This window comes from Taudactylus pleione, unplaced genomic scaffold (genome assembly GCF_031769625.1).
Source record: "Taudactylus pleione unplaced genomic scaffold, aTauple2 ptg000264l, whole genome shotgun sequence".
Classification (NCBI taxonomy): domain Eukaryota; kingdom Metazoa; phylum Chordata; class Amphibia; order Anura; family Myobatrachidae; genus Taudactylus; species Taudactylus pleione.
The window spans coordinates 122,407-146,652 of record NW_028284666.1 but is presented as its reverse complement, the minus strand read 5'-3'; the positions used below and the strand labels follow the sequence as shown (position 1 = coordinate 146,652).

The 24,246-nt window shown below is 45.8% G+C and overlaps 1 protein-coding gene across 13 annotated transcripts in view; it reads left to right on the top strand.

The window, feature by feature from the left end:
* The window catches only part of AGRN (agrin), a 582,966-nt gene that overhangs the window by 512,989 nt on the left and 45,731 nt on the right, over positions 1–24,246 (top strand). For 11 of the 13 annotated variants that reach the window (XM_088481095.1, XM_088481096.1, XM_088481100.1 and 8 more), the window contains 10 exons: positions 3,153–3,267; positions 5,613–5,744; positions 8,329–8,724; positions 10,703–10,895; positions 12,156–12,371; positions 13,319–13,548; positions 14,908–15,042; positions 15,345–15,441; positions 16,416–16,580; positions 21,748–21,859. In XM_088481095.1, coding sequence (XP_088337221.1) covers positions 3,153–3,267; positions 5,613–5,744; positions 8,329–8,724; positions 10,703–10,895; positions 12,156–12,371; positions 13,319–13,548; positions 14,908–15,042; positions 15,345–15,441; positions 16,416–16,580; positions 21,748–21,859 — 1,791 coding nt within the window. The remainder of the gene's footprint in view (positions 1–3,152; positions 3,268–5,612; positions 5,745–8,328; positions 8,725–10,702; positions 10,896–12,155; positions 12,372–13,318; positions 13,549–14,907; positions 15,043–15,344; positions 15,442–16,415; positions 16,581–21,747; positions 21,860–24,246) is intronic. The other 2 variants (XM_088481094.1, XM_088481090.1) reach the window with 1 other exon arrangement.

Below are 24,246 nucleotides of genomic sequence, written 5' to 3'. Positions count from 1 at the left end.
AGATCTAGCTCTCCAGCAAGATCTGTATTTTGCTGTATTTAGCACCAGTCAGCAGGTTATATCAGTTCAGGCAGCACACCTCACCTTACTGTTATATACCCCAGCCTTTAGTTTACTCTTAATTCCATCACACACCGATAGACTAACATATGGGTATAGCAGAATCTACTCCAAAATAGGATTGTTCAGATGCTGGCAGACCAGGTAGCTCATTTCACTCCTGACTTCCTGCCTTGGATCATTGAATTCATTAAATAGGTTGACTCATTTAATAGGTAAATTTGGTTTCTTTTCCAAAGAAAAGCATTTATCTCATTACATACACATAGGGGGAGAGAGATGTATCAAACCGTGCAGAGAGATAAGGTAGAGAGAGATAACCAACCAATCATCTCCTAGTCTCGCATATGGATGCTGAAAATGGTTTATCTCATAGGGTGCGCACAGATTTAAATGACCTGATAATTCTCTCGTGTACATCTAGTAGAAGACACATTGTTACATTCTTTGTCTGTCCTTTCCATCTTCTCTTTCTTTGTTCTCAGCCACTGTTCTTCCCATTTTATCTTTAATCCTAACAGAATCCTTACCTCTGTTTGCCGCCACCCGTGATGGGAAATATAGGATGTTATCAGCTCTGGTTCTGTCCAGGAGGAAATAGAAGGTGGTAGCTTTTAAGGTAGAAAGTTGGAGATGAAAGCAGAAGATACTATTCGTTCTTTACAGGCCGATCAGTTCCTGTTACCTCCCCCGCTCTACATGAATGATCAACATTAGTGCCTTGATTTTTTTGGATACTAAAGAAGAGTATATTTCTTTATATTTTGTAAAACTAACTTTATATGCTTACTATAACAGTAGCAGAGTCCTGATTTTGTGCTGGCAGAAGTATAAATTATATAGTAAGCGTGGACACTATAAAATGAGGTCATGTTGGGGGTCTGACCATTTGTACTCCAGTATGGGGAGGCTTCTGGTTTAGGATCCGCTTCATAAGAGTGTGTTTTTGTGCTGTAGCGGAGAAGAACGTTTACTATTAGAAATGCAGCAATTGTCCTATAGCCCTTTATGCTGATTACCATTTAGTTTCCACAGAAACCAACATTATAGGCACATTAATGAATATGAAATACCCTAATTAATAAAGTGTTTTGCTAGTTCGGTACACTTGATAATTTCATTTTAAACATATCTTCTGTTTCTACCCAATGATTGACTTAAAGGGCATTTGGTATCTCAAAACAGCGAGTGTGTCATGTTTCTACATAACCCTGATTTTGGGTTCTTGTCAAATAATGTGATGTTATCGCTGCATGAAAATGACCTTAACATTCATAAATCTGCAGGAGCACAATGACTGTGCCATTTATTTGAGTTAGACTAGAGGACGCTGGTTCATTTGGCATTGGTATTTTGCAGATTCCTCTTTTATGTATCTCCAAATCCATTTATTGTGCATAAAATTCATTGGGATGGATGGCATGCACGGCAGCCAAGTCTGTGGAGCAGACGGCTTCTGAGGGACACACAAGTGTCTGTTCTCATACACTACGGCTCTCGCCAGCCAGATTCCAGTAGTGGATTAGATGCCTCATGCATTACTGGAAAGAGGAACAGAAGGCGAGCTAATAACTATTGTGATATTAGGACATTCTACTAATCTCAAAGAAAAGTGATTAATGTTCCGTGTGTTTAGTCTAAACTAAACTACAATAATACGCAGTCATATCAAGCTTAGAATGGACTGGTCACCTGCACAGTGCTGTAGTCGTCTGAATTATTACTTATGAGATTGTAGCTTATCAGTTTAATAAGAATTCCTAATCCAAACTGTATCTATTCTAACCATTCCGGTGGCCGAACTAGTACCACTGCATGGATTAAAATGAGAGGTGGGGGCTTAGCAATGGGGGTCACCCGCATGGCCTCCAGATCCCCACGCTCAGAGCCGTAACTAGACTTTTTGGTGCCCTGTGCCAGAAAGAGCATTGGCGCCCCCTCATTGTTCACAGGGACATGATGCACCAAAAAAAGGGCCATGGCTTCATGGGGAAGGGCCATGGAAGAGATAGGAGAGTCCAGGAGATGCTGGGGATGAAATAAGAGGAAGTTACAAGTGAGAATGATAATAAACAACAGTTTGACAGGCCCAAACAGTGCCCCCTGACCTGTGGTGCCCTGTGCGATTGCACCGGCCGAACTACCCTAGCTACGGCCCTGCCCACGCTGCTCTCAGAAGACCAGATCAAGGGCCTAATTCAGAAATGTACACTAATGCCACTGAAGTTGCAAATCTGTACGCAGAGGCTGTGTGTAAATATGCACATTTGCAGCCGGCGTGATTTGTATTTACACAGCCGCAGTGCGACTCATACACATACGCAGATTACCGTTAATCGCTCAAACTACATGACAATCGGTTTTGCGTCCATCTCTGAATCAGGAGCGCAGGTGGGATAATTACTGACACAGCAAAGTAAATTAACTCACCTGCTCATGATTAAAAAATACAGAAAACATGCCTTGTTGGGGGTACCTGGATTAGAGTTCAGAACCACTGATCTATTTAATTCAAAAAATGAAAGAAGCTGTGACATCTATTACCTGTCTGCTTAAGCTATTTTGATTGCTGTCTGAAGACAAAAAATACTGGCATCCATACCCTGCCTCAGTATTTTCTCTGGTACATATCTGCCCTGCACTGTTGTGAGCATCAGAGAATAATGGCAAGAGAAGCAACACATTAGTTAATGCCTGACTTTTTCTCTGGGTATTTTTGCAATTTTCTCTGTACCAAAGGAGAAAGAACTAAATTGTATTCAATGTCTGCCCTGTTCCCATAGCAGGGACAAAGCGAGACTTTTATGGAAATTATACTGGCTTCTGATAATGTCTGGTCTTTGTGTACAGGTCAGGGAAACAACCTAAGAACAGGAGTTGTAAGTAAGTCTCAGGATCCTGGCTGTTCCTGAAGTACCACTCTCAGAATCCTCAGCCAATGCAGTATAGTAGCAGCAACTGAGCTCCTCCTGGTCACTTTATCTAGTGCAAAAACTCAAGTCCGATATTTCACTATCTGTATTCATCCCCTTCAGTGATACAGTTCTCCTGCTGTTCTCTGCTAATGACATTCTCCTCTACTTGTCCTGCAGTTGGATAATCTTCTCCGAAATTCAGATGTGAAGAGGGATTTCAGAAGCATCCGCGTCCGAGACCTGGGGCCGAGCAACTCCATCAGAGCTATAGTGGAAGCGCATTTCGATCCAGGTTTGCTAATTCAGACAGACACATGAAATGTGCAGTGAGAGCAATTAGATTGTGCTGGGTTTATTTGACTTAGAACCACCTCATCATGATCAAGGCTGTGATTGAATACAACAGCAGACTTTTTTGCATTAGTTATGCCATACATTCTATAAATGCAGAAATCCTGCCAGTCAGGAAAATCAGAACATGCTCGGAATTGTACAGTGTCAGTGACCTAAGGTGATTCACAGATTGGCACCTCTGTTCTATACTGTCACTGGTAGACAATGGCCCTCATTCAGAGCCGTACGCTCTGAGCAGAGCGCACGCTCTGAATGAGGGCCGGGCTCCATTTTCATGGAGCGTCCTCCTGGACGCTCGTATAGCTGTGGGTCACCACCCACAGGCTATACGAGCGTGCATTTTGATGGCCGCGATGGTCGTGACCATCGCGACCATCGAAATTGCGAGCCGGAGCCTGCGGTTGAGGTTTTCGGGCCTGATTCAGACCCACTCGCGAGCGGCTGTCCGCTCGCAAGTGGGTCGATGTTATGCACTGAGCATGCGCACGACGGAGGGAGCTCCGTCGTGCGCATGCGCCAGACGTGACGAGCGAAGGAAAGTCCTTCGCTCGTTGTGTCCGATCAAAGGGGGCGTGCTGTCAATGTTGATTGACAGCACGCCCCCTTTGGTGGGCGGGTGGGCGTGCCGGGGGCGTGCCTCCCTGACGGGGGCGTTCCCACGGGAACGCCTCCCGTCAGAAGCCGGCCCACTGACATCACTAGTGATGTCAGTGGGAGTGATTTTGGCTCTGATAGAGCCAAAATCACTCCGGAGCTTGCGGTTGAAAACCTCAACTGCAGGCTCCGGCTCGCAATTTCGATGGTCGCGATGGTCTCGACCATCGCGGCCATCAAAAAGCACGCTCGTATAGCCTGTGGGTGGTGACCCACAGCTATACGAGCGTCCAGGAGGACGCTCCATGAAAATGGAGCCCGGCCCTCATTCAGAGAGTGCGCTCTGCTCAGAGCGTACGGCTCTGAATGAGGGCCTTCAACCGCAAGCTCCGGAGTGATTTTGGCTCTATCAGAGCCAAAATCACTCCCACTGACATCACTAGTGATGTCAGTGGGCCGGCTTCTGACGGGAGGCGTTCCCGTGGGAACGCCCCCGTCAGGGAGGCACGCCCCCGGCACGCCCACCAAAGGGGGCGTGCTGTCAATCAACATTGACAGCACGCCCCCTTTGATCGGACACAACGAGCGAAGGAAAGTCCTTCGCTCGTCGTGTCTGGCGCATGCGCACGACGGAGCTCCCTCCGTCGTGCGCATGCTCAGTGCAGACCATCGACCCACTTGCGAGCGGACAGCCGCTCGCGAGTGGGTCTGAATCAGGCCCAATGTTCCAAACAAGCTCTTTTTATGCAGGCAGGCTATGTTTATATAAGGCTTAAAAAAAATTAGATATTAAATTATTTTCTGCAGTTTAGGAGCTGACACCAAAAAAATGATAAAAGAAATCATAGATTAGGAGGTCATAGGTCACCTTCCTAGTAGTGTTTTTCTCTTTACACAGTTACAAAAGGGTCTCTCACAAGCAGACCGTAGTACCTAGTCCGGTATTTCTTACAAGTATCCTGTGCTGTTTGTCACATGAGATGTGCTCATACCCTTCCTCTCACACACTGGCTGCCAGCCGGGACCCCAGCCTGGAGGAATCCCTCACTGATACAGGAGCCTTGTCCACTCCCTTCCTCTTGCACCTTGGCTTCTGCACAGTCTCCTGCAAGGGACTGCAAACCGCAAGTTGCAACCAAAACCCCCAACAACCACTACTACCTAACCTGAGCAGTTCACAAACCCTTAGTTGACCAGCATAAGTAATGAGGGGCAGGGTAAGAGATTCCCCACAGGGAAATTCAATAGTGAACTGGACTACAGGGATGTCAACAAAACCCGCACAGGCTTCAAAAATGTCTCTCAGGGTGGCCCTGTTTATAGAAAGTAACAACACACAGTTTTGAGCCTTTTATGGAATCGCCAATTTCCACATGTTTAGGTTACTCTCTACTCTTAGAACACCTTTCTTCCTGAAAAAGATACAATAGTATAATTTGTTTGTGTGACTGTAGAGGCCTTTTCTACAAGAAGAGGTTTGTGTACATTGGATTATCTAATGTTGGCTTCCTCTAATGTCTACTGCATTTCACTGATGGTCCTCAGGGAGCCGTTCCATCCCAAGTGCAGTATGTTCTGAGGCTGTGTTGGGCAGCTGGTGCTCGTACATTAGGAAATTGAGAGAGCTCTCTAATGTATAATGCCAGCAGGATGCGATTGGGTTGCATTGTCTCATCTTTTTTATTTCAGCTACTAGCCTGACATCCCTGGATGTGCAGAAAGCATTATTGGCAAGGCTCAAGAGCACCAAGAAGAAGGCAATCTCTGTAAAGAAGCCTATTCAGGACAACGTGAAGTTCCTGGACTTCGGTGAGATCCCTGGTACATCTTTCTGTTTCATTTTCAACTCTAGAACATTTATCCCTGTGGGAAATATTGAGCAATTGGATTTTTTTCTGTTTCTTGATGCAGACATGATATTTTGGCCCATGGCTATTACAAATGATTGCTTATAGGGGCATTAATCTCACTGAAGGGATGTTGGCTGGTGCTGGCAGGAATTCTTTCCAGTGTAAAGGTCAAGCTGTGGTGTATCCAGGGACAGAATTAAAGGCATATTGACTTGAGTTCAGGAGACTCATCATGTTAGCAGATTTACAATGAATGCAGCACTGCTGTTGAGTCCTTTCTTCTAAGATAATCACCAGAAAAAAAGTTTACGCTACTGAATCTGGTACTAAGGACCTCTCCTGCTATCATCTGCTGAAACCTGTGCTGTATACAGATCATGGGGCCAGGTGGAACCTTTTCCTACTGTGTGCTCCAGAACCGTTGCTAGGTTCCTAAAAGCCCTGGGGCCTAGCTCCACAACCAAGCTAACAGCATTCATAATCAGTCCTTCTATGCACATGGTGTAAAAATATATGGAATTCTAATATATATTTAACTATTTGATGTTCATGTCCTGCAACAGTTTGAGAGGCCAATTCCACGCGAAGGGTGCAAGTTTCCGTTGCAACTGCATTAAAACGCCGACAACAGCACCGCATCTCCCGGCCAGCTCCGAGTCCGAAGTTGCATAAGTTTGCTCAGAGCCCTATGTGGCTGTGAGCATTTTTATGCAAATTCGGGCTGCCGTCAAGTGCGCTCGTAGTTGCGGTAACTCGCACCCATGAGTACATCGCATGGAATTGGATCGGCCCCTATGTATGTAAAATAAGTACCCAGGGAACTGTGCATGAGGCAGTGGACCTGGGCTCATGGTACCAGGCTTAGCTACACCTCTGGTGTGTTCGTACCCAGAAAATGGGAGTCGTTCATAGCCAGTAATTCATTGAAGGGCTATGCATGACATTCTATATCCAAAATCTCCTAAACATTGAGCTTGTTATTCCTACTTTTGGTGTAATGAACAGCTAGAACATTCTCTGCTAGAAATGCCTGCAAAGCAACATGTCGAGGCTTTGAAACCGCAGAAGGGCACTCGCAGCTGCTGTGAGATCAGATTGTCTCCTCAATGAGCCGTGCCTAGCTAAAGTAATATCACTGCACAGACAGAAAACCCTCATTACAAGATAGCGGGGGAAACTGTGCTTACCCACTTTATGGGGAAGGCAGAAATGACTACAGGTATATTTTAGAGGCTTTGTTGCTGTTACAGAAAATGTGCAGTATCAGCAGTAAGGTCTGCTGGTATGCAGTCGGGAAGCCGGCGGACGTAAGCCCGACAGCCGGCTTCCCGACTGCTTTATCCCGGCTAGGGTTAAAGGACAGGCGTCTAAAATTAGACGCCTGTCATTCTACCGATGCCGGGAGACCGGTGCCCGGCATCCCGATCGAATTGATGCCGGGCGCTGCTGCGGACAGCTGCGGGGGAAGGTGGTGTCTTTGGTTTAGGGTTCCCGGGGGGGACTTAGGCATAGGCCCCCCTTCCCCCCGGGAGGTTAGGCTTAGGCTAGGGGAAGGGAGGGTTAGGGTTAGGCACCCCTGGGGGGGACTTAGGGTTAGACACCCCCCCGGGTTTAGGCGGCGGGGAAGGGGGATTAGGGTTAGACACGGGGGGAAGGTTAGGGTTAGGCACCCCTAAGGAGGGTTAGGGGGGTTAGGTTAGTTGATACTTACCTGTGGACGATCGGGATTTTCAGCCATGTCGGCCAGCCGCTGTTGGGATTTGAACTCATACCGATTCTGGTCTGCTAGGGTCTAATCATTATCCATTAATTTGTACAAAGTAGGTGAAAATTAACATTTTCACCAACTTTTGTAGAAATTAAGGATCGGGGCTACTCATTATAAAGATAATGCCAATCCCACCGCCTCTGTTCGGCTCCTTCTGCCAGATGCCTAACCGACTTCATGCTCTTTCCTCCCTATCTTCCCCTTCTGTGCCACGCCTATCTGTCTGCCCCTCCCCTTTAGAATGTAAGCTCTCACGAGCAGGAACCTCTTCCCTCATGTGCTTCTCCTTACACTTTCGTCTACTCCTTACTCCCCACAAGGGTACCTAACACTTGTCTGCTAACTCCCGGCTGCTTACTGTGAGTGCTTTAATCGCTATTGCAGCAATGTATATAAACCATGTCCTTGTCCTGCATTGTAATATAGTGTAAGTTACTCGTTTCTTGTTCACTTATTATTTTTTGTACTCTGTAAGGCTCTGCGGAACACTTGTGGCGCTATATAAATAAAGGATAATGATAATCTTTGTTCAAATGCGTGAACCCAAGTTGATTTTTGGGATTTTAGTATCCACCACTGCTAGTGAGTTGGGTACTTAATTATTGGGGGCCAACTAGGCCCCCAATAATGAATAGGCCCTGTAGAGCGTTAGTAATTTGCACTTTGCTTATCAGTGCAAGCTGAATTCAGGTGGAGGAATGACCAATTTATTGTGTGCTGGTTCTGTAATTACTGTAGGTAAGGTATTGCTGAATGTTATGTCCTCTAACTGCAAATTTTTTACTAGACTGGGTACCGGCGATGGTTGCAACCACCACAACGATAGCGGCAACTACCAGCACCATGGCAACTACCACAACTGTAACAACCACTATACCAGTTCTGGCTACCACTAGCATTGCCACTACACCTTCTCCCAAAAGGCTATCAACTGTCAGGACCACTCCTGTGCCACTCCTTCATCACCCAGCCACCACCGTGAGAATGACCACAAGAAGGCCAGTCACTACCACTAAGAGGCCGATAACCACCGCCCCTGCGGCAAACAGGCGGAAACCATCCAACAAGAAACTTCGACCCTGTGATTCGCATCCATGCATGCATGGCGGCACTTGTGAGGACGACGGTAAAGAGTTCACCTGCAGCTGTCCAGCTGGGAAGGGAGGAGCTGTATGCGAGAAAAGTAAGATCAAATGTCTAAATGGGCTAAATGCTCAGATAGACTTATCCTTATAAGTATGCTCATCACCTACATACGGCTGAGGCGGCCATTTGATGAGCTTAACCAGTAATGATAACTATGAACTAGTTGACTAGCGTATATTGAGCACAAGTAAGTGCTGCTATGCAGTCATATACAATGTGGGCGCATTGACCCTTATGACCAAAGAGACGAAACTGGGGTGGAAAGAGAGACAGCGATGACGATGACTTGCAGTAACCTGGTCACCGATGCAGAGGCTGCGGCATTAGCAGAAAGACGCAGTCGCGCTGAATAGAAAGACGCAGTCACAGCTGCATTACTGTCCACCTCTGAATCAGGCCCGCAGTGACTTACCAGTTCCTAGCGATTTGATTGGCTGCAAATTGGTCCAGCACACAGAATAGCTGCCATCACCGTGTACAAGCCACAGGTGAAATGTCATCTTATTTGTGTATTTGGTTTCGTAACTAGCGAAACAAATTCTACAAATTAGTCTTGAATGGGATTAGATGACCTGTAAATAAACAAAATACACATTTTTACTTATCAATACAGATATCGGTGTTAGACGTGGTTCAAAAATACTATGTTAATTGGTCCTGTTCAACTAATGGTTTCTGCAGTACCACAAATTAAATTCAAACTTACTGTTGCCCTGAGCTTAAAATACAGCATTGGCTGCTTTACATGCCCTGGAGAAAATCACATTAAGAACACCTTTAGGGTGTATTGTTATAGGGAATGTTACTCAAGTGTGTCTGGTAAGGATGTGATTATGCTGCATTTAGGAAACAGAAATGCATTGTTGGAGCCAGTAACACTGGGGTATCTATTAACAGAAATATGCAGCACAACAATAAACTATACAATAAGACATGACAAATAAGTAACATCTATAAAATAATCTATATACTGTAATCAGACAAATAAATTGCATAGAACAAGCATATATGTTTTGAAAAGAAACACTTGCCCTTTAAAACAGAGGCCCTCATTCAGAGCCACTCGCTAGCGGCAGTACGCTCGTTCCGAGCGATGTTCGCACATCTGCGCATGCGTACGGATCGTTATACGCATGCGCGAACCAGTCAGTGCAGCCGAAATTCATGTGCTCGCAAAATAGCGAATGCCTGATAATTTGAGTGACAGGATGAGGCGTATGTGGGTGGTAACAGGGGAAGGTGCTTGAAAACGGGGAGTGGAAATCAGAACGCAGGCGTGCTTAAAGGTCAAAACGGGCGTTTTATGGGTGTGCATATTTAAAACAGCAGCGTCATTGACCACGTCACTGGGTTTTTTTTAAGCCAGAACTGTTCGCAAAATTGTGGTAGCAAAAACCAACCACAAGAATAGCGAGCAGTTCATACGCTGGTCGATGTACTCGATTAATCTAATAAATAGCGGACATGACGTATGGTGCGAGCGGCCAGGGGGCGTTTTTAACAAATAAACGAGCATATGTTTTGCTCGCTCGTTCAGACTTAGAGGTGTGAACAGACTGCAATTTGCGAACGGATCATTTGAATAGCCACCCCTTGTTTTTGAACGAACGACCGCAAATAGCGAACGGCTCTGAATCGGGCCCAGAATACTTAGAAAGGTCATCGCAGTCAGAATGGGCTATTTATTTTCCATAACTTCAGCCTTCTTCATTAGCACTGACAAGAAAAAAAGACCTCCCCTGTCTCATATGGCATTGGTACAGCCATGCAGGCTGCACAGGTGCTATGCGGACCGTCAGAAGTGTAATCAGGGGTGCGGGCTCAGCAGGGCAGGAGTCCAAGTGGCAGGTCAGTCTTAAAACACATTGAATAAAAAGGATCAGGTGGATGTAGTGGTAATTCCTAGCTATACCTTTGGGAACACAAGCAACGCCGGCAAAGTAGTTGTAACAGTTTCATGCTCTGTGAGGAGTACTGTAAATCACTGCACTCATGTATGGTTGTTACTTTTGTAGATATTCAGTATTTTATCCCTGGATTTGGGGGTAAGTCCTATCTGGCGTTTAAGATGATGAAGGCCTATCATACCGTGCGCATCGCCATGGAGTTCCGCTCCTCTGAGCAGAACGGTCTTCTGTTATACAACGGCCAGGTCCGGGGAAAGGATTTCATCTCGCTGGCAGTGCTGAATGGCTTTGTGGAGCTCAGGTAGATGAGATGGATGTACCCTGCTGTTCCCAAGTGCTGTATTGTACATTTTATTTCCACTGTTAAAGTGCTTGATGCTGTAATTTGTACAGTTTTATTATCATATTGTTTTACTGTGGTGCATAGTAGTAGTGTAATAATATAATAATACTGCAGCATCTTCACATTCTGCTCCCTATAGTAGTCACTAAAGTCTACGCACATACTGGTGCAAGAGCCTTCCACATTTATAATATATAATTGTGTTACCATTCTGTACATGATACAGGAGAATACCATTATTGTTTGTTGCTATGTGTATGGTACCTTAGCAGTAGCATGCTGTACTTTCAACTATAATGTCATTATATTATTCCTAATGATGCTACTATATAACATTTTATACATTAGACGGTATACATTTACCATCTGTGCTTTCTGCTTAGTCTTATTGTGCCTTTATATACTGCTCTCTTCTACAATATTGCCATTATATTGCATCTTCTTGTTTAACTGTTCAGTACATTCAACCATACTGTAGCTATACAGTACATTTTACCATGCTGTAGCTATGCAATACATTTTACAATGCTGTAGCTATGCAATACATTTTACAATGATGTGGGTATCCAGTACATTTTACAAAGATTTAGCTATACTGTATATTCTACAGTGGTTAAGCTGTACAGTACATTGTACAAGGTTATGGTTATACTATATATTCTACAATGGTGTAGCTGTACTGTACATTGTACAATGGTGTAGCTGTACTGTACATTGTACAATGGTGTAGCTGTACTGTACATTGTACAATGGGGTAGCTGTATTGTACATTGTACAATGGGGTAGCTGTATTGTACAACGTACAATGTTGTAGTTGTATTGTACAACGTACAATGTTGTAGCTGTACTGTACATTGTACAATGGTGTAGCTATATTGTACATTCTACTGTCACAGGGGACATGGCACACAGAGAGGGGCTACTTGCCACGTCTGAAACAACAGTAAGATCGGACACATCTGTATATACTACATTGGACAATGGTGTAGCTGTGCAGTACATTCTACAATGGAGCAGCCATACCATATATTTATGGTGTTCCTCTACTGTATATTGTACAATGTTCTAGCTGTACTGTACATTTGTACAATGGTGTAGAAGTACCGAACATTGCAAAATTGTGTTGCTATGCTGTAAATTTGCCAATGTTTTACCTGTAATGTACATTCTACAATGGTGTCACTATAATATAAGCTACAATCTGCTATGTCTTTTCAGATTTAATACTGGGTCTGGAACTGGAATAATTACCAGTAAAGTTCCAGTGGAGCCTGGCAAGTGGCACCAGCTTGTGGTAAACCGTAATCGGCGTAGTGGTATGTTATCAGTGGATGGAGAAACTCATGTGAATGGAGAGAGTCCATCAGGTACAGACGGCCTGAACCTAGACACAGATCTGTTCATGGGAGGCGCTCCAGAGGACCAGATGGCTGTGTATGTATTGGTTGGGTGATAATTGCGATCACTTTATAGGACTCAATTGTCATATGCATCCAATCGTGTCTATGATGAAGCAGACAGAGGCAGCTGTCTCAGGCTGCAAAATGTTTGAAATACATATATAAAAATCAACTATTATTGTTGGCAAAGTCTTCAAATATTAATTTCCACTTTCTTGGTATGTCCAGTAATGATTCAGGGGATGCTGGTGGGTATTATTATTATTTATGTTGAGAAAAATAAGGCATGAGAGGGATGCTATTTTAGTCGTTGCCTCAATTGCAGAATATCTAGACATGCCACTGTGTATCCATAGCTGTACTGTAGACATAATCACACTGTTGCTTCAATCTGGCAGATACTACAGAGGCAGGTCTTCTCTTCTGATGTTACTGTATAAAATGCACATAGGAGATAGACTCAATGTATGACTATAAATACAGCTGATATACAGTGGGATAGCAATGAATGCTAACTCTCTTCATCTAATAGCCTTGAGCGATCACATATAGTAAAACAAATTAATTTGTAGTAAGGGTTATTTTCAGTGTCAGGATTGATGATGTCACAGGTATGACAGCAGCAATCATACCCATCAGTGTATAGAATAATCTTCCGCCTGCGCTGTACTGTATCACCTGCTTGGTGACTGCAGGAATAATGACTGGAGGCTATGAGGCTATTATTGTCCCTGATACATGAATAATACAGGCTGCAGAAAGTTGGCACATGAGGAATGATATGATACACGCTGCTGCATTGCCTATTTGAGGAGCCTATTTAAATTTCCAATATTGTTCTGCAATTTTCTTGGCTCTTTCTGAGAGTCTTCAGGAAATTCAGTTTGTCATAAACCCTTGGCTGCCAGAGCTGTACCATAACAGTGCACTGCTCATTGCCCTGCCAGTAGTTAGCCCGTTTATCTTTGCTTCTTCGTTTAGGGTGGCAGAACGGACCTCAGTGTCCAGCGGCCTCAAAGGTTGCATTCGCCTCCTGGATGTGAACAATCAAGTGTACAACTTGCAAGAAGGGGGAGCGGATGTCTTTTACGGAAGTGGCGTTGGTGAATGTGGGAACAATCCATGCCAGCCCAACCCTTGTCACAATGGGGCTATGTGCCAAGTGAAAGAAGCAGAAATGTTCCACTGCCAGTGTCAAAACGGCTACACAGGTGGGTTTTCAGTAGCTATAGACGAACATGAAAACTTATGTACTATATTTACAATAGGAATAGTGCTGACAAAAACTAGGCAAACAATGTAATTGATCTTTGAGGTTGGGAATTGTAGTTGTAATTTAATTCTCTTTTCCCTGGTATATAAAAAGCAACTAGCTTTTACTAGAGCCTAATGTATAAGTTATGTGAAATAGGTTGAACTGACTGAGATTTCAGTATGCAGGAGGCCAGGTGCACCCAGTTCTAGTTTCTGCGCTGGTGTCCTCTGTTCATTATCAAGTGTTAACGTCTCCGCTTATCCACTGTTTATGAGGTTTGATACATCTCCCCCTAAGTTACAAATGCTGGGAGATCATCATACAATGAACCTGTTGCTCAGTCAGAGTCACAGAGGAAGGCCTGGCAGCTGGGATGAGCAACAGACCCCGCTGGAAAGTTCTGCTTCAGAATACATGTTTTCCTAACAATTAGACGCATCACTATTATTGGGCATAGATGCAGTATCTAGAAACAAAATCAAGCACAAGGGTGCTGCTGTAGAGCGGCCCTCAAGATAACCTTAATACATATACACATGGGGCTCTGACAGCTTCAACCTCACTGCCGCCCCATCCTCCTCAAGACGTCGGCCCTGTAACAACTGTACCCGCTACTACCATTGTAGTCCTTCCCATTGCACCAACACGTCAGTTATGTTCCTGCCCCATCAGCTGGCTTAGGCGGCTTTTGTGTGCCACCAGCAATAATAATGAAGTAACTATGGAGTCTATGTACTAAGCACTGTTAGGAGTCAGAGTGAAAAGTAATAAGAAAGTGATAAGGTGCCAGCCAATCAGCTCGCAACTGTCATTTTTCAAACACAGCCTGTGAGATGACAGTTGGGAGCTGATTGGCTGGCACCTTATCACTTTCTTATCACTTTTCAATCTGACTCCTAACACTGCTTAGTAAATAGACCCCTAAATCCTCAGCTGCTAGTAATTTCTCTACACCCTGTCGCCCCTGTGCACATATACACAAACAGGAGGAAGTGATTGGGCCATCCACTGACCACTCTCTACTTGCTTCATCCAGTCAAGAGCCCAGGAGTGGCAGCAACTGACAGATGGGGGAATTAGCCGGGTGACAGGGTGAATTAGAGCATAGTTGAAGATTTGTATCCGCTGAAAGCCATGTCTGTCACATGTGCAAAGACAAGGTGTAACAATAAACATTAGCATGTCTGGCTTTCTCCATGCCAAGCAAACGCACCTCGGGACCCTCAGAATACCTTGTGTGTCTGCCCCTATTCCAAACCAATCATTTACTTGTTTATCTTTTGTCATATTTTTCTCTGACTTTCTGTGATTTAAGGTCCTACCTGTGCGGATGAGCGCAACCCATGTGACCCCAACCCCTGTCACATCTCAGCAACTTGTCTGGTGCTACCGGAAGGTGGAGCCAAGTGTGAGTGTCCAATGGGCAGAGAGGGAGAGTTCTGTGAGAAAGGTAAGCTACAAGTCACGGACATGCTCACAGATTTTCATGTCATGCAGGTTTCCTATCTGCGGACGCATTATTGGCGTGGAGAAACAGTAGCTGCGTTGTCCTTATGGGATTTGCCTGGTTGTTCTTGTAAATGGATTGGGCGGCTCTTGTTTGCATTTGTTGGGGAGACATCTGTCTCTTCAGCTATTTAAAAGTGCTGCACATCCCGCTTGAAGTCTCTTATAATGCAAAGGGTTGTGGGAGAGGGTTTTAGGGCTGAAAGGCGTTTCATTATTTTCTTATTTTCTTGTTTCTCCGCACAGTTAGCGATCAGGATCTGAATTTGCCCTTTTTGCCTCATTTTAATGGCTATTCTTACCTGGAACTGAAAGGCCTCCAGACCTTTGTCACTGACATCACGTAAGTGTTCTGCGAGGGGGAGGGGAGAATCTTACACAGACCTATTAGTGCAGTTCCGATGTTCAGACAGAACAAAGAGTAATGCTGTTCTGAACAAATAATGGCTTTCTGCAGACAACAGCATAAGGGATAACTCTTCTTGTTTAATTGAAGCTGTTTTTGACACTGAGATCCACTTGAGTCTGTTATGGGTAATTAACATATTATCATCACTACACAATGGCAGTTACTATTCAAATGAATACGTGCAAAACTGCAGAGATATTAGGTTCTTTGTGTTAATTACAAATGAAGAATAAACCATGCAGATTAATTCAATCAGGTGCATTGCCATGTAAGGATATTAACAATGGAAAACATTTGATAACCTCTTCTGAAATAGTGATATTGGATTAAAATGTAGTAAAGGATTATAAAGCTCACCCATTATGTGTGCACAAAGGCAGCAGCCATTTTGTGTTCCAAATTAATAGTCATGAGAATGTAGCCCTACTCTGTGCTAGGAACCCGTGATTAAATGCAACAATGATGTTATAGGCTGTTAGCTCATTTACATGTACAAGATTAAGCTGAGTGTCAGTTTAGGGACCCATGGTTCACTTTTCAATTAATAGTATATTTTTTAATTATATTTGCCATACTACACAATAGTTTTACAGAGAGCATCATCAGCCTAGAACCCCAGAAGTCTAGAATAGCAGTTAGAGTAGAGATGTGGGTTTGGTTTTATTCGGTTCTTATCGCCAAGTTCCAATTTCTCTTATTGGCTATCCAAAATACGTGACAGCCGGATAGCCAATATGATGCCGTTTTTGAGATCCGAACATATCCGAGTAAAACCAAACTGCACATCTCTAGTATAGAAGAGTTCTGACGTACTAGGAATGAGAAATGATAAAGTGATGAGATATCTATGTTGCCCTCTTATTTTGTGGAATATTTATTTCAATAATAAATTCTGTGTTGTTCCCCAGGGATAAACTTGCCATGGAGGTTGTGTTCCTTACCAGCAGCCCCAGCGGACTTCTGTTCTATAATGGGCAGAAAACTGATGGAAAAGGGGACTTTGTGTCTTTGGCCTTACACGATGGACATCTGGAATACAGATATGATCTAGGGAAAGGAGCAGCGGTCATAAAGTATGTGTTAGAAGATAACTATATTGTTGTCCCTACTACAAAGACCCCACAAACTGCAAAGTCTTACCTCTGGTTTTCCATAATACCTCTATTATTACTGTTATAGTTATTAATATGGAGGACTGCCTTTCAAGAAACAGAACAGTAACACTCCTGAGTAATGACTTGCTCCAGTAATTAGCAAAACGGCAAAAAAAAGTACAGCGAAAACAGTTGCTAAATACAATCATTTAAATTATTATAATCTAGTGCTCATTAGCACAAAAAAACCCCAAAGAATGTGAGCAATTATAATTGGAACACGTTGACTGGGAAGTTTCCTGCACCTAATAATCTGACATTATGTTCAATATGCAAACAGTTGTTGAATATAATAATAATTCAGTAACCCTGAGAAGCCTGACTGACGTGGGAGGGATATACTGACAGGTTTTCTTTATTATATACTCTACATTTTCTAAAGGACCATGGTCATAAATGCAGCTTAATATTCAGACTGCGTGCACATATTCTGGTTTTGCCAAGGTAACGCCAGGCGGGGGGGATTTTATGGACAATTTCAGGGCTTGATAGTACAGGGCTTGGAAGTTTTAAAGAAAAAAATTAGAAAGTTAGTGAAATCGGCTAGACATCATAGCTCAGTCAGTCAGCGCCAATGTGTCTGAACACTTTGGGTGTGATTCTGAGTCGGACGATGTGTACAGGGTGTACGGACAGCGGCGATTTTTCCAATTCTGCACATACGCGAAAGTATTGAGCAAACGATCTGCCCATGCACCAACTGGGCCTTTTTCAGAGCGTACAGTCTGTAAATGTGAGGTCCGTAAAGTGGGCGTGGCTTAGCGGTTACTCCATCAACCTCATTTACATAGGACTTTCCTGGGCGTGTCATGGTTGTTCTCTGGGTGTATACGATGTACTATATTTAAATAATTGACATCAGCAGTGCTGGTGCACGCTGTCAGTAGGCCCAGTCTGTCCAAGTCAGACATACAAATTGCAATTGCAGATAACACTCTGTTGTGCAAAGTAGTCGGGATATGCCTACGACGTGCAGGCACACGGCACTAGGCATACCACATGCAGGCGCACGGCACTAGGCATACCACCTGCTGGCGCATGGCTTCTAGGCACACCAATGCTGGCGCACGGCACTAGGCACACTAAATGCTGGCGCACGGAACTAGGCATACCAATGCTGGCGCACGTCACTACGCACACCAAATGCAGGTGCATGGCACTAGGCACACCAATGTTGGCGCACGGCACTAGGCACACAACATGCAGGCGCATGGCACTAGGCATACCACATGCTGGTGCATGGCACTAGGCACACCAATGTTGGCGCACGGCACTAGGCACACCACATGCAGGCGCACGGCACTAGGCACACCACATGCTGGCGCACGGCGTTAGGCACACCACATGCAGGCGCACGGCACTAGGCACACCACATGCTGGCGCACGGCATTAGGCATACCACATGCAGGCGCAGGGCGTTAGGCATGCCACATGCAGGCACAGGGTTAGGCATACCACATGCAGGTGCCCGGCGTTAGGCATACCACATGCAGGCGCAGGGCGTTAGGCATACCACCTGCAGGCGCCCGGCGTTAGGCATACCACATGCAGGCGCAAGGTGTTAGGCATACCACATGCAGGCACCCGGCGTTAGGCATACCTCATGCAGGCGCAGGGCGTTAGGCATACCACATGCAGGCGCAGGGCGTTAGGCATACCACATGCAGGCGCAGGGCGTTAGGCATACCACCTGCAGGCGCCCGGCGTTAGGCATACCACATGCAGGCGCAAGGTGTTAGGCATACCACATGCAGGCACCCGGCGTTAGGCATACCTCATGCAGGCGCAGGGCGTTAGGCATACCACATGCAGGCGCAGGGCGTTAGGCATACCACATGCAGGCGCAGGGCGTTAGGCATACCACCTGCAGGCGCCCGGCGTTAGGCATACCACATGCAGGCGCAAGGTGTTAGGCATACCACATGCAGGCGCAGGGCGTTAGGCATACCACATGCAGGCGCAGGGCGTTAGGCATACCACATGCAGGCGCAGGGCGTTAGGCATACCACATGCAGGCGCAGGGCGTTAGGCATACCACCTGCAGGCGCAGGGCGTTAGGCATACCACATGCAGGCGCAGGGCGTTAGGCATACCACATGCAGGCGCAGGGCGTTAGGCATACCACCTGCAGGCGCCCGGCGTTAGGCATACCACATGCAGGCGCAGGGCGTTAGGCATACCACCTGCAGGCGCCCGGCGTTAGGCATACCACATGCAGGCGCAAGGTGTTAGGAATACCTCATGCAGGCGCCCGGCGTTAGGCATACCACATGCAGGCGCAGGGCGTTAGGCATACCACCTGCAGGCGCAGGGCGTTAGGCATACCACCTGCAGGCGCAGGGCGTTAGGCATACCACATGCAGGCGCAGGGTGTTAGGCATACCACATGCAGGCGCAGGGCGTTAGGCATACCACCTGCAGGCGCCCGGCGTTAGGCATACCACATGCAGGCGCCTGGCGTTAGGCATACCACGCAGGCGCAGGGCGTTAGGCATACCACATGCAGGCGCCCGGCGTTAGGCATACCACATGCAGGCGCCCGGCGTTAGGCATACCACATGCAGGGGCACAGGCACATTTGGGTATTAGAGGAGCACATGGCCGAAGCACCCTGCATACACTGTACGTCTCAGAAATACCCCCTTTATGTTTATAGTTACTCACTGATGGTGTTTACTGCATAGAATTATGTCATTACTCTAAGCCTTATTTGTTGACAGCAATACATCATACATAGAGGGATGTCTATTGTCATTGTAAACCTAGCCGGCAAAAATGGTGCACAACACAGAGTGCTTCCTTCAAAATTATGGCCCTCATTCAGAGCCGTACGCTCTGAGCAGAGCGCACACTCTGAATGAGGGCCGTCCCCCATAACTATGGAGCGTCCTCCTGGACGCTCGTATAGCTGTGGGTCACCACCCACAGCCTATACGAGCGTGCAGTTTGATGGCCGCGATGGTCGAGACCATCGCGACCATCGAAACTGCGTACAAAAGCCTGTGGTTGAGTTTTTCAACCACAAGGCTCGGAGTGATTTTGGCTCTATCAGAGCCAAAATCACTCCCACTGACATCACTAGTGACGTCAGTGGGCCGGCTTCTGACGGGAGGCGTTCCCGTGGGAACGCCCCCGTCAGGGAGGCACGCCCCCGGCACGCCCACCAAAGGGGGCGTGCTGTCAGTCAACATCGACAGCACGCCCCCTTTGAAGAGACACTACGAGCGAAGGAAAATCCTTCGCTCGTCGCGTCTGGCGCATGCGCACGACGGAGCTCCCTCCGTCGTGCGCATGCTCAGTGCAGAACATCGACCCACTTGCGAGCGGACAGCCGCTCGCGAGTGGGTCTGAATCAGGCCCTATGTTTCCATTCAAACGTTTGCACTTTTCCTCCTTTATTTTGAAGGCACAATGGCCCATCATTCAGAGGCTCTCGCAAGAAGCGAGCGCTCATTCTGAATGAGGGCGGCTGCTTGTATTTTTAAGTGCGGCCTCCTTGTCGCTAGCTAAGCTGTGGGTTACCACCCACAGCTTTAGCGACCGACCAGGTTGATGGTCGCGATGGTCAAGACCATCGCGACCATCGGGGCTTGCGATGAGACCCTATGTTTGTGTCTCGGCAACCGCAAGCCCCAGGGAGCTTCCTGCTCTGATCGAGCAGGAAGCTCCCCACTGACATCACTGCTGATGTCAGTGGGGACACTGCTGATGTCAGTGCGGCCGCCCACAAAACGGCAGGTGTTCCTTAAGGAACACCTCTGTTTGTGAAACCACTCCCCGCCACGCCTACAAAACAGGCTGAGCTGTCGATCAGCATTGACAGCCGTCCCTTTTATAGTGAGCTCCGGAGTGAGAGATTTTCTCTCTCGCTCCGGGGCTTGCGCATGCACAATGCGGCCGCTGCGCGTGCGCAGGGCCTAAACATGGACCCGGTTGCGAGCGCTCAGCGCTTCTGACCGGGTCTGAATGAGGGTCAATATTCTTCTATGTACGTTGAAAAATCAGTGCAGCTGAAAATATCTTCTTGCAATCTATATCTGTTTTAACATCATTAGGGCATTATTTATCAAATGGCAGAAAACTGACCCTTTATCAGGGTCAGTTTATCAGCTAAAAAAAAAAAATCATGGGTTGGTAAGTGTCATGCCGCATATCCACTAGGAGATTAAAATGAGCGATTGAACGATAACGTTATCGTTCAATCGCTCATTAACGTTCACAAATTGGGCACTACAATGTCGGAAACGACCAGCGATGCGTGCTCCCGCTGGTCGTTTTCAACATCAATCATCGCCTGGACATGCAGGTCAATTTGCTGATAACGACAGATCGTGCATGGGATGAGGGAGGGTGCCTACACTGAACGACATATCGCACTGCACATTATGAGGAACGACTGTACGATTACAATGTTGTAAGTGGATACGCACCTTTATTATAGACAGTATTGCCGGCCAATCAGGGGTTCCTACTGCTCATCAGTGACCCGACATATCCGGATCACACAGGAGCACTGCCCTGGATGCCCAGTGTCAGACTCCAAGGTGCATGTTCATTAAATATAAAAACATGTAAATACATTTGAAAATAAATTGTAAATAAAAATGTAAAAGAAAAATATTTGAACAGGACTGTACTAAGAAATATTATGGATTTGAATAATAAGGAATTTATTTATTTTTACTGCATCTGCTATTGCCATCCTGAAATGGCGGTTGCATATGAGAGCAGCTGGAGGTACAGATACCGCTGCTGTCCTTCTTACATATGCGGTAAATAGTTTCCACACGCTTAGCCGTTGTAGGGTATTTATCACTGATAAAGAAACCCCTTCGTATGAACAATCTAAGTGAACTGAGATAATAAGTTTAGCAATACGGCTGCTCCCTGCACCTTTATGGAATGTGAAAGTAACAATGAGAGCATGCCATCTGCTCTGTGTGTAATATGTGCTTTTATATCTGTATGTGAGGAGATTTCCATCGTTATTTGGATTACACTTTCTGCAGTCGGGATTGTAGAGACTGTTATGCCTAGCCTCTACTGCAGCACACAGGTAACATGGTCATTGTATTGCTTATTCTAGGAGCAAGGACACAATTCCCCTGAACACCTGGGTTAGTGTCACTGTGGAACGCAGTGGGAGGAAGGGCCTGATGCGTGTGAATAACAAGGAGCAGGTCACAGGAGAGTCACCGGTAAGACCTGAGATAAGAAAGACAGAGCTGAGGCAGAGAGTAAACATACCATGCAGAGAATATATGATGTGTGACACTGATGCAGCTCTTACATGTCTGTCACACCACAGCACACGGGTGAATGCTTCCATGCAAATCATGGTGAAGTTTCTGTATATTGTAACTGACATTTACCAATACTGAGAACACATGAACACAAATTCTGAAGAGGATAAGACTGTGGTAAAGTTGGTTTTTACATAAGGACACAGTATCCTACTGCAGCCATATGATGATGATATGTAGTTTGTTCTAGTGGCCTTAAATGCTCTGTGTTGATTTGCATTATATTTTTTGTACCGTTTTAATGATTTCATGCAACGTAAATGAAACTTCCTTCTGCCTATTTCATACAGTAATTTGTCTATGCGCTGCGTAGGAGTACTAAATCCACAGACAGCACCTTTCCTGGCCACCAATGCATTGCGCTGTGTATTTTATTGTGTACAACTCTAGACTCCTGTCCAACCTTCTAGGAATCCAGCTTTCTATGTAATCTTATATAAGCAGATCTGCACACACAGGCAGAGCTAATCTAACACACGCTGTAACTGCATTCTTCTGCCCCAGCCATTCCCAACCAGTGTGTCACATCAGCAGTCTGAATGTGTCATAGGGACCTAGGGGTGAAATGTGAGAGCGCTTCCAAATGTGTGAACAGGTGTTGTTGGGATTTAAATGAATTACATAATATTACTAGTATCTGCTTTATGTTTATCCATATTCTGGAATGATGTATGCAGTGTTTAGGTTTACTGTTTCCATAGGGCAAGAATCAGAGCCGTAACTAGACTTATTGGTGCCCTGTGCCAGAAAGAGCATTGGCGCCCCCCTCCCCCTATTTTTTAAATAGGGTGATAACACACCCGAAAAAGGGCCATGGTCTCATGGGGAAGGGCCAGGGAAGAGATAGGGGAGGCCAGGAGATGCTGGGGATAAAATAAGAGGGAGCTACTAGTGAGAATGATAATAAACAGGAAAATTGACAGGCCCAAACAGCGCCCCCTGCCCTGCGGTGCCCTGTGCCGTGGCACTGGGCGCACTACCCTAGTTACGGCCCTGGCAAGAATAGAAGGTGTATGTCACAAAATAGAAGCCAGGGACCACTGTTCTATACAAACATTTTAGACTTTATGGAGCTGATGTAAAGCTGGAAGTAGAGGTATGCGCGGACCCCTGTGTTTTGCTTCTAATTCATCATCGTGTCAATGACTTTAGCAGCTGCCTCTGATTGGCTGAGCACATCTCGATCCCTCCTTCTGATATCATATTAATTAATATCAGCACTCCTATTATTATAAAGGATAAAATATGTGCAGAAATATGCAAAATATATGTAAAATATATAAATAAAAGTACAAATGTGTCCTCATACATCATTGCTGCAGTCATGCCAAACAGCCCCTCTCGGTGCGCAAGGTCCCATGCAACTCTGCTAGCGCCAGGCGTCTTTTCGTGTCTTTTACCTCCGAAAATGCATCTCAGCCTGTGTGCCACCTAGTCTGAATCTGTATACGAAGTGTTACGATACAGCGGGCGCCAAGTTTCATTGTGCTGCGTATATTGAGCATGATTCAGCAAGGATCACTATTCTGCTATTACGCACGCAAAGTAGTTGCTAATATCAGCGGTGATATACAAATAATTGCATTCACATTGCGATTACAGCCTAACATAAGGACGCCCACTTCCCCATATTCACACCAGTATACTTTAACAACATAGCAAAATAATCGGTAACATCGAATAACATCGGACCCATACGCACAGTTAAGGCAGGTCAGACCTCACTCAGGAACTGCTAGCTTCAGCGCACGCTATGAAGTCTCAGGCTGCGTATGGAATCGCAGTGGCTAATTTATGCATACCCCTGCAACGCCCTTGAAACGCACTGGCACGCCTGCGGTCGCCCGACAACCCCCCCCCATTACCACCCACAAACAGCACTTCCTGTCAATCACTCTGCGATGGGTCTATGTCAACCGCAGTTCCGATTACAGCGGCTGGCATGCGCACTGCAAAGCATGCGCAGTGCGAAACAATTGGCCGATTGCATGCGTATTAGCAACTGCAATCCTTGCAGAATCAGGCACATAGACTCAGTCGCACACAGATATACAAGTGTTGCATAGCAAATTAATCAGTGCAGCCTCCCGGTGCGTCCTAGTCGCAACACACTGGTGGCTCACTAGCACAAGTGGCATATTGAGGCTAGACATATGAGGGCACATCTGCAGCAGTACATAGTAAGACAGATATTAGTCTGGCAGGTTTAGTACAGATAAACAAAGCAGTTGTGGTGTGTGACTACACATACAGTATAACAGATAGTGATGCATTGGTGACTG